The sequence below is a fragment of the Glycine max genome, chromosome 12 (genome assembly GCF_000004515.6).
Source record: "Glycine max cultivar Williams 82 chromosome 12, Glycine_max_v4.0, whole genome shotgun sequence".
NCBI lineage: Eukaryota > Viridiplantae > Streptophyta > Magnoliopsida > Fabales > Fabaceae > Glycine > Glycine max.
Window position 1 is genome coordinate 36,659,842 of NC_038248.2, and position 11,937 is coordinate 36,671,778.

The window sequence follows — 11,937 nt, forward strand, 5'->3', positions numbered from 1 at the left end:
GAAGAACAACAAAAGAATCAACCAAACAGATCGAGGAAGAGAAAATTAACAATTCCAACTATTTGATTTTTATTTATTTCAGAAGGATGGTTGGTTGTGGAATCGAATTGGTTCAGATAGCCCCACAGCACAAAAGTCCAAGGTATTAAGAACAACACCCTCCAAAAAAAGAGAAAATAAAAATACCCTCATGAAACATGGTGGATAAAAGATTGTCCCTCTGGATGAAGCACCATGTACCTAAAGAAGGGTCAAATGGTAACCATCTCAAAGACGAAAAGCACTGTTCAAGTGGTCCTCTTCGAGGATGAGAGAGTGACACATGGTTGCTAGCTTCATTGCTTATCATCAAAAGAATAAAATGATGCAATCGTCCTTTGATATGTTGAGACGCAATCATCCAAAAGAGGAAGCAGATATAGATTGTTACTAAATAGAAAGACACATTATTATAAAGAGAAGGAAACTTACAATAATGTTTAATTACTTAAGAGACTAAGTTCAACATAGTAATTTAATGCAATCACAAGAATAGCAATCATTTCATAACATCTAGAATAGGGCGCGCAACACATGCATACATATAATAATAATAATATATATTAAAGATGGGTGAGATGCTGAGGTCAATTTTCAGGAGAGTCTTCCCATCCAGTTGGTATGATTAGGAAATTTGATCAACCTCATTTTTCACTGATTTAGGTCAAGCACAGAAAAAACCAGTTGATAATGATAAACTTCCGTTTATATATATGTAATCAGTAAAATCCGTTAGACTTTTGAGTACCATCACCCTGGTCCAACTTTGCTTGCTTATTGCCGTCTAGCTTTAACCCAAAGTGAATGTGAGGGAAATGTGCCCACTGCATATAAATTCATATAAGATGAGACAAATCAGAAAGGAAAATTAATGGTTCAGTTTGGTAGGAGAAAAAATATGAAAGGAAAGAAATAAAAAAAAAACACAACTAACCAAATATTTTTTTCTGCTTTGGAGAGAAAATGAAAGAAAAAATTGTTTTTGTAGATACAAAAATTTAATTTTTTTCTTCTATTATTTTCTTTCGATTCAAATTTTAAACTTTTCATTCTTTTCTTATTTTCCTTCCATCCAACCAAACATACCATAAAAGTTCCAAATTGGATATATACTAGTACAATATCAATATATCAGTTTAAATCATATATATATATATATATATATATATATATATATATATATATATATATAATGATGTAATGTAAGACTCTAGAATGGGTATATATAGGATATAAAAACACCAAATTGGCTCACAGAAGTTGTGATAGATAATTCTTGTACAAACTAAAACGTAGGAATTAGAATAACTCTGACTTAACCTGTCAATAATTTCAGTAATAAATTAAGGTCTCATTTTTCAATTTCCTACCTGTATATATGTGGCTTAAATTATATATATTGGCCAACAAATTAATATCGTGCAGAGCATGTTACAGTGCATGGGAGTTATAAATTTGGAGGAAAGCATAAAATGGAATCGCATGTTGCAGACTCTGGCATCTAACTTAAATGCATATAAGATTGGAAATTTTGGACTAATAGCATCATGAACAAGGGAAGTATACATGCCTACAAAAACAAAATCTAGAATCATAAGCTATATATATGGGGCTGTTTTAAATGTTTTTGGTTTAAGAAAGTGATTCCATAAATTCTGCTAGGTATCAAACTTGATTTCATACAGTACCTAATGGTTGCAAAAGAGAAATTAGATGTTTTTCTATATATATAGACACGCCAAATCATGTGTGTGTTTGCCCTACAAAAGCCCTGCAAAATGATGATTTATCAAGAAGTCAATTACATGGGTGTGAATGTGTGTGTGCACATAAACCTAAAAAAATCCTGCAAAATGATTATTTATCCAGAGATCAGGATCAGACACTTGCAATATGTTTAAATAGAAATTATGTTTCAGTTAAAAAATCTTATGTCTTTGGTCCTTCCACCTCTTCACTTTGTTTATAATATCCTAATTTGGGATTTTTTTTATGCCGTTATCCACTTAGAACTTAGACTTGAATGTTCAAAAACGTGTGTATATATACACAAGACCTAAAAAAAAAAGGCAATTTTCTTACTGATCTAAAGAGAAACTAAGAATAAAAATAAGAGTTTAGCAAAAATAAGAGTTTAGTTTTGATATATTGTGAGTGTAAATATTTTTATATTATCAATTAATTAAAAAAATATTCTTAAAACAATTAATAACAAAAGTCAACAATCTTATTCATCTTATTATGAATAGAAATTTATAATTGGATAATATTATAAAATAATCTATATTATCAATGTATTCTAATTAATTATTTTAAAAAATAATATTTTTACACCTTATCTTGGAGTGTGAAGAAGAGAGAAATTAATAGAAAGACAAGAAAAAGAAAGTAAAAAATGCAATAGGTTATGTGATAAGGAAAAAAAAAACTGTGATGTTGAGTTTAAACTGAACTATTTTCTTATAAGCAAAATTTTATTAAGAAATGAAGAATAAAAGGTATTCTAACCCATATATAAAAGTCTTGTAAGACCAAATCAAAAGCATAAAAAGAAATAAATGCAGGATCAGTATACATCAATCAGAAAAAAGACCATTGTATACTCTCTCATCTTAGCTTAAACCTTTATAAAGTTAAAAGTTTGACTTTGAACTGAACTATAGACCATAAAATATTACCAAGTTAAGAGAGTTTGAAAACCAAGGAGTAAAAAAAAAAAAAGAAAAGAAAACTACGGAGATTAACATACAAAAAAAATTAAAGAAACCATAATTCTCCGTCTCTTCAAAACTTCAAAGTATTAGCTTCATAATTCTTATACTTCTAAAATCTGTACTTTGTACATTCCTTTTCAATGTTAAACTTATTTTGCATAATTGAAAATCAAATTTTCAACAAAGTCAGGTAAAAGAAACAGTCATAAAAGAATTACATCATATCCTTCTTCTTACAGACTTGACCAAGCCATTTCATTTATATTTTTTTGAGAAAAAATTATTTTTTCATAACCAATGAATAAATATTAAGGTGATCTAGATTCAATTGGTTGAACAAAGTGTGTATTATTATAAATAATCTCTGATAACACCTTCGATTTTGATGGATAAAAAAAAAATCAATGCGTAGATCTTGTATTAATTTAACTTATATACATTACTTTTTACACCATTTTTCCTACAACAATATCCCAACATCTAAATGGTTATTGCCTACTTCTTACACATATCAAAACCACATCAGATCACTTTCCCCATTCTATTTTTCAGTTTTCAAAAGTGACTGGTGTTAAAAGAAATGTATAAATTTATGTATAGAACATTAACTGGTTTTCTACGAAGGAGGATAGGTTTTTGACAATCTTTTTACGTTACGTAATATATATTTACCCTATACTGTAGAATTTTATTAGAAAGTCCAGTATGAAACATGCATGTCATTGAAACGAAAGGAAGATCGAGTAGAGAGAGGTGTGAACAATTGAAAGTCATTAAAAGGAATGAAAAATCACAACTATGTGAGAATTGGTTCTCATGCTAAATGTTATTTTCACTTATAAAAAACGTAAAATGATGTAAAAAATAATAATTGTAAATCACCATTGTTACGCATGACCAACTTATGTAGATAAGGTTAGAAATTAGTCAATGTGAGTCAAAATTAGCTTACTAGAACTAATTATTTTAGTTTAAGTTCAGTTTAATTTAAGTTTACGAACTATCAATTTGATTGACTTCTGAGTTCAAGTCATTAACAAAACATCATTTACTTCTTCTTTTCAACAGAATGATAGTAAGAAATGAAATGAAAAGCAAAACAACTATTCCATATATAGTAATAGACTAAAATAACTAACATTTATAATCTTAAAGACTAAAATGGGACTTTATTCAAATAATTCACATAACTCATCCTTAATTCATGAACCAAATAAATCAAACAATACTTAATTCAAGTTCAGCTTAATTAGTTAACAAATTCAATTTTAATTTAACTGAAACTTATTTACTTCAACTAAAAAGTCAAGTCTTGAAATCATATTGAGTTAATTCAATTCATTGACTTATATATAGAACTCACTTCATTGTATATGACCAATAATGTGTAAGTACACTGAAATTTATATCTTATTAATAAAATGTAAAAAGTGTGATGTATGTGTAAATACCACCATCCAATGTATATAATTTATGTAATGCATGTATTTATCAGATATTGAATCTTATAGATCTCTCAAGTGTTTCCCATTTTTAATAAGGCCAAGTGTTACATATTTTTAGATCGACTTCTTAGTATAAATTAAGCATATCGGGAGTAGTCTCGGTTAAATTAACAAGATATTAGTTTATACAATACTGATAATAACATGCAATGGTTTATAATGTTGCATACGGTTTTGCATCATATTCTAGACATATACAGAACTTTACATATCATTTTTTTTTTACTGCACATATCATCTTAATTTATTCTAATAGCAATATATAGCAACACTTCTTAAATTTGAGTTAATTTATTTAACACTTTCCTTTTTTTGTAGTTCCGTCTTTTACAATGCAAACCATTTTCTCAGCTCTACATGCATGTTTGTATTTATCACTGTATTAACTGCTTAAATAAGAGCAACCCTCATTATAGGTAGTAGTAGAAGGACATGATCAGTTGCCATTACTACACACAAGTTTGATATAAACCTGCAGCATCTAACTGGAAGGAGACATTAGCTTTATTGGTAAAATTTCTACAATAATAGTGGGCATATTGGATTTCAACCTTCACCGAGTTCATATAAACGACAAAGTTATTTTTTATTGTGTAGTCATCACATGTGAGTGAAAAAAATAGAGATAGAACTTGCATGCATTCATATACCGGTATACATATGCAAAAATGGAAAAAAAAATAGTAATAAAGCTTAAACTCACGTTTTTGGCTGCTGTGCTAAATGCTTCCCTGTGGCTGATATCTGGATTACTAGCCTTAATTCTTTGTATTTCTTCCCTGCAACCAGAATGATGTATATATCCAAATGGAATAACAGATGTATTCAGAGAAAAATTACAATGTCATGAAAACGCACATAATGACTTTGTTGACTTATTTTTTCTTTTAGAAAAATATGTTAACCAATTATATCTTTAAGTAATTTAACAATTTCAAGTCATAATTTACTAATTAAAATATTCATTTTGGAAAATAAGAAGAGTATATTAATACCTTTTGTATTAATATATATTTTTTGGTAACACCTTGTGTTAATATGCTTTCAACTTTCTTTTAAGAAAAAAATATTTTAATAAGTTACAATTCTAAATATGTTTAACAAATCTAAAAATTATACTTGTTACATTTCTTTATCTCTGTGATGCCTATTATCATTATTCAATGATTATGAGTTATAAAAATAATAAATGCACTGATTGTTAACCACATAACACGTTTTCTTAAATGAATTTACTTCCTTAATTTTCTTTATTTGTCCATTTTTTGAAGTTTTTATTATTTTTTTATTGGTAGGAATAGAAAAAATATCAGAAAATTTATAATAACTTGTATAATTTGTTCAATCAACTGAATTAGATTCCCTTGATAATTTTATTATCTTTTAAAAAGTTCAAAACAATTTTAATCATTATTTTTAAATATATTCTTAATTTACCTAATTCCTAATATTTTACATGTTTATCATAAATGAAAAATAAAATAGTGAATATTAAGAAGTTAAGAAATAATTTTAATATAAATGAAATTAAAATATTATATTTTTAATTTGTAAGCTATCTTTAATTATAAAAAAAGATAAATAAAAGGAACTGATGCAAATATTTGTAAGCTATCTTCATGTTGTTTCAAGTTATAATAGTGTCCAAATTTATCTGAATTTTTTTATATTTTTATTTATAAACATTCTCTAAAGTTTTTTTTTTCTTTTTTGAGAAACATACTCTAAAGTTTTAATATGTAGTCATTCCCTTTGCCACTGTCATATTAAAATTTTATTTTGTTAATAATTTTATATACATAAGAATTTTCATTTGTATATAATTGTTTATATTAGTATGATTTATTTCAAATGTATGCATTTATGATCTCATGCTTGTCCATCACTTAACCAATTATATTATTTGAATCATGAATAGTCATTCTCATTAATCCTTCTATTTAACTAATTTTATTTTTTTAATTGGAACATATTAATCATGGGATCCAAACTCTATTCAACCATATATACTAATTAGAATACGTGGATATACATTATGTACAAAGTAGCTGGGGAAATGGCAGGAAGTTTATTTAAAATGTAAATTTGAAAAGATCACTTACTTAATGAACCGGTTATAAGCAGAAGGAACACGTTGTCTCTTCTCAGGAGCTGTGTTAAAAAAATGATTTGGTTAAAATATTGAACAGATTACATAGAATATAAATATAAACATCATAAATCAACAATTTTAAATTAATTAACACATATTAACACTATGACTTTCTAACAACCAAATTAAATCAGGTTGAGCTAGAACTTTTAGCAAGAGGCGTCCCCATACATATATAGTTGGACGAACTGGCCGGCACAGGGGCACATTCAATCCACTAAAAAGTTACTAAAGTATATATCACTACCAATATCAATTCAATTATCATTAGCTGCTACTTGTACGAAGAGAGGGACGAAAATTCTTATGTAGTCACAGTTTATTATAAACAATCAAATCAATAATCTGACATGAAGAAGTGTATATAAGTCATATTGTACCATTATTTGAAAAACAAACAATTAATACGATATTAGACACTATATATAATTATTTCTATATCTTTCATTCACCTTTTATTTCGTACACACGCAATTAAAAATATTCTCTAAAATTAATGGAGACAACAAAAATTGTCTCTTTAAATGTGCAAAAAATAATTTTCTCAAATCATGTTAGAAAAAGCTTTTTTCTCTTTGATTAAAATATCCTTTTGCACATATCTCAACTGATTGATTAATGTGATTATAATAAACATTAGTAAAAAGAATTATTTAACTGCGAGTTGTAACTAGCTTGCAACTGTAAATGTAAAATAGTGTTATGAATGTAGCTAGGGCACAACATGATTGCAATCGATTAAGGATAGGTCAATTTGTTGCGAAAGGTCACCATCTGGTTGGGGACACTTAAATGGATGAAGAAAATATAGACCAAATTGGGTACCTTTGTACCCAAATTTTTTTTTACTCAGAGAGATGGACGCCCACTCTCATGAAAAACTGAGTTTAAGGACAACTGGCCTCAATGATGACATTGTTCTGCTTGCTTACATTAATTGGCATAACTTAGCCTGAATCATTTTGTCCTTAAACCTTCTCAGAGTTTAACGGAAAAAGTTCAGGCTGGTCTAGCTATAGGACCCGGCTTCTTCATTCATATTACTAACTCAGATATTATATAGTGTGCCAAAAAGCTAAATAAGAATTAATGAGATAAATTAAATATAGTTTGTGTAACTTACGACGAATGGGAGGAATCCTAGGTTGCTGCTCATGGTCTACAGTCTCAAATGATTTGCACTTTGATGATGATCCTAGTTCCTTGCTGCATGCTTCTTGAACACTTAGATGCTGTCTCTGTAACTTACCAACGGTAGAAAATCGCTAAGACAAGACACACATAAATGTAGTATATAGCCCAACAAAAGGCGTGTAAAATGTAAATAGAAATAATAAAAGATATTCTCTCCGTTTCATATTATATGATGATGAAGATTTTGATACAAAGAATGTACTTTATTTATTGAATTTTATAAAAAAAAACATTAAGTAACTTTTTAATATACCTTTTAGTCTTCTAATTAATTATTCATTTATTCTTACTACATACTACTTTCATTAAGTATTAAGTATTGATTAATGGCATTGATATTTTTTTTTAATGCAACATTAATTCTATAAAATGACATATATTTTGAAATGAATTTTTTTTCTAAAATGGCCATATAATCTGAAACAAAGGAAGTAAGTATATATTATCCAATACATACAAGAAAGAAACCAAAATTAAGCTTGTGAAATATATACCTGAGTAGTGTCTTGAGAAGGAAAAGTTTGAAGTGATGCTCCCATGTTAACTGTCAGCAAATTGGCACAGTGTCCACATCTAACCGTAACTATGGTGAGCAAACTGCTGCATGGAACACTAACCTGCAAAAACCCGTTTCGGAATACAAAAACAAACACATGTTATCAGTTTCAATTTCAGTAGCCACTAGCTAGAAACTAAGCTAAATATATAATCTTAATTTGTCTCTCCTTCACACACAAGGGAATTGAAGAAGAGTAGTGTGTATGTCAAACACTGATCAAATCAAACTTTGATGTATATACATCATCTAAGTTGGGATTCTCAATGCTTTATTAAATGATTTCGTACATAACTGTCTGGACCATCGCCATGACCAAATTAATATCAGAGCTTCACACTTGTCGATGTTAAAGTATTTATACAAATGTTGGAGAATTGAAGCTATCACATTCAATGGAGAGATGCTTCCAAGCACCAGCATTGCAAAAAGAAAACAAATTGGTTGGTGAGGCAGAAGAAAGAGGTTGATGAAGAGGACGACAAATGAGGTTTTAAGAGAGAGAGAAAGGTAAGGGAAGTAGTAATATTTTGTTTCATTATGAGAGAGAGCAAGTGAGTGCAAGCTATATTGAATACTAGAACATGTTAAGTTAGCAATAGCGCGTAGCAGGAAGCTGAGGAACTGACATGGCAAAATTTAAAAGTTAGCACTCTCACAATGTTTCCATTCACTTTTTGGCTGGTACTGCAAGGCAAAGATGAAAAAAAGATAGACATTGTAGCTCATAGCGATCGAGGAGGAAAGAGAAAGATGAAAATGACATGACTGGAACGGAAACCATGAAAATAAAATTGAAACACAATACACCGTTAACCACTACTGCTACCAAACAGGTATGATTAAAGAAAAGTGATGGCCACCATCATGAAGCAGATTAAATTTACTGCTCCTTGTGCAGTGTCAAGATCGGAGGAGAGAAAGAAAGAAAGATAATGCTTTCTCAAAAGGAGTAATTTCAACAGAGATATTATGATGAAAGGGGAGAAAGGTAAAGGAAAATAAAAAAGAGAGAGAGAGGGCATGGCATTTTTCTGGTGCGTAAATGGATTTGTCTGGACGTCATAATCGCTACAAGTTCTTGTAGAAAGAAAAGGTAGCAATAAGTCTGAAATTGTGAAAAATTCTTGATCATCAAAAAAAAAAAATGACGCTTCACTGGCATATCATGATGAACAGAATACACCACCTTCAACCTCATCACTCATCAGTGAACGGGAATCAAGCGAAATAGACTGAGGAAAGAGAAAAAAAAAACCACCACATAGATTAAATTTTATGAGCTGTGTGTGAATACTTCAGAAAGAAAACAAGAAATAAAATACTGATAAATCAAAAACAGCTAGCGGTTGACTTTTTATACAACATAACATATATAGCATGTGAGATCATACGATGCTATATACTCTTCTGAAAAATTAAACCAAAAAAAAACAAAAAGAGGGGAAAGGGCTCCCTATATTACAAGAACCCTAATACCTGGGAGTAGCCCTACCTTTTCACAACCGTCAAATTTCTTATATTCAGGCTCACAAAATTGCTTTGTTACCCTTTAAAATTAGTATATGCCTTACAATTGTTGAAAGTTTCTGGATTTCGAGTTTAATATTTGTCTTCTGCTATTACTCATGAGAGTGTTAAATATGTGTATCACTTGCCTTGCCTCTAACCAAATTAACACCCTAGCTGAACTTGTTGGCACAAATAGAGGCTATTTTAGAAAACCCAGTTACACTTTCCCATAAAATATAAGATAGGACTTAGGAGTCGATTAATTCATGATCTAAAGTACATTATTCCAGTCATGAAGCTCACTTCAATGATGGATTCCAATTCCTTGGGGGAAGTGACCCTTCTTTAATTCCTTGCTTTCATGATCTCGATTCAAGAAAAATATAGAAAAACCTTATTGACAAATTGTTAGCTGGTGAAACACATGGTATAATAACAACAAACTTGGAAGAATTCAGGGAAAAGAGAGGGAGAGAGAGAGAGAGAGAGAGATTGAAAGATAGAAAGAGAGAATTCAGAACTGTACCGCTAGAGTGGTGTTGCAGAAGTTGCAGTGAACATAACAAACACGTTCGGTTGCCATCATGTCCATTGACATTTTTTTATAAAAAAAAATAAAATTGTGACTGTCCTTTGTGTTTGCTTAGTAGATTTATAGAGAGGAGAGTTTCTTGACTGAAACAAAGTGAAACAAGCTAGATCAAGGATTTACAGAAGACCCAGAAGAATATAAGACAGAGAATCATAAAGGTTAAATAAAGAAAAGAAACTTTGTTATTATTATTTTTCTTAAATGGGGTAAGAAAGAGAGTGTGTATGAGAGAGAGGACGTGTACAAATTAAAATCTGAATGGTTAGGATGGGACTAGTCTGGTCGGGGAAAACCAGTGAAGTGAGTGGGATTAGTGACACTTTTGAATTATGAATTGGAAAAGATGGATTATAGGAGGTGTGAAAATATTTTTGTGTTTGTATGTGTGTTTGAAAAGGAGTAATGATATATAAATTATCTTTTATTTATATTTTATTAACATGTGCTGTTATTTTTTTATATTATTTCTTATCATATTATAAATTCTATTATATTTCTATTTTTAATTTTTCTCTTTTAAGTGTTAAATAACACATTACATGTCAATCAAATGTTTTTCTTTGTAAAAGACAGAGAAGCAGAGAGTGAGGGTGTTGGGGGTGGATGTGTTATGATTGAGAAAATGAGTGGGTGGGAGTGACCCATTCTCACTGGCTTTCTGTAGCGGACGAGGGGGGCGAGATATTAATGCTAGGAATGTTTAACACAGAGAGAGAAAAATAGAAAGAAATACTATAGTGTGTGAATGTGTGTGCTCTTATTACTCAATGTATGCATGTGAATTGTGAAAGATAGATAGATAAGATAGACAGATAGGCTGACAAATGTTTCACTAGTTTTTATTACCACTTTTTTTCTTCTTCTTTTCAAACAAATATTTTAACTAACACCTTTTTCAAGTCTATTCTGATTTCTGACCCTCAAGGGGTTCAAGTTCATGAAATGAGAAAATCTTCTAAATCAACCTGATGTCTAAATCAAATTATTATTAATGTTTGTTAATTACACAGTAAGTCAACATAAAGGTGTAGTAAGGGTTAGTAACAATAATGACGTCGAAGGACTATGGAAATAGCATGGATTGTAAATTGGCTTTTGTCCATTTTTGTGCCTCGGGTTATCTATTGCGGTGTACTATTTGCAAAGTGAATAGTGATCCTTTGTTTTTATCAGAAAGTGAATAGACATTTTACTGTACATGTTCATGTATTTTCCTGTGAACGTCTTACACCTGGGATTTTCATTTATCATTACTTAATTAGTCGTTCTGGGTCTTTTTATTATTATCATTGGTCTTCTTCTTTCATTCAATAAACTGATAACCAAAATAATCGATAACATTGAAAACTAAAGTGAATCGCTTTGAAAAAATCAAATCATTTTGAAGAAAAAGTTAAATTGAACTACTTTATGAAAATAGTTAAATTAATTGAGCCATTTTTCAAAAGAGATTCAATTTGATTTGGTTTAGTATTATCTATATATGAATATAAAATGAATAATTGATTTGAATCGGACTAAATCTAAAAAACTGAACTATTTTGAAAAATCCAAACCAATTCACTTTATAAAAGTAATTTGAAAATAAGTCTGTTCATATTTAAAAAAATCTAATTTTTGCACAGCTCTAAACACTGGATAAACATTTTGAAACAAAAGGGACTTATAAATCC

At 29.4% G+C, this 11,937-nt stretch overlaps 1 protein-coding gene across 9 annotated transcripts; it reads right to left on the bottom strand.

Annotated features, from left to right (window-relative positions):
* Positions 1–430: 430 nt before the first annotated feature.
* On the bottom strand, positions 431–10,621 carry LOC100785458 (protein YABBY 12). Of its 9 annotated transcripts, none has more exons than XM_006592733.4 (7): positions 10,199–10,621; positions 8,099–8,221; positions 7,534–7,648; positions 6,361–6,409; positions 4,962–5,037; positions 1,728–1,810; positions 431–863 (listed from the first exon to the last, which is right to left on the bottom strand). In XM_006592733.4, exons 1-7 carry the CDS (start codon positions 10,268–10,270, stop codon positions 830–832), a joined length of 552 nt encoding a protein of 183 aa, XP_006592796.1. In that variant the 5' UTR covers positions 10,271–10,621; the 3' UTR covers positions 431–829. The 9 variants fall into 9 exon arrangements, with proteins under 9 accessions (XP_006592796.1, XP_006592795.1, XP_040863013.1 ...); XM_006592732.4 differs by having other exon boundaries at positions 7,534–7,654; positions 10,199–10,595; XM_041007079.1 differs by lacking the exon at positions 10,199–10,621 and adding an exon at positions 9,350–9,585.
* Between the last annotated feature and the right edge of the window lie 1,316 nt (positions 10,622–11,937).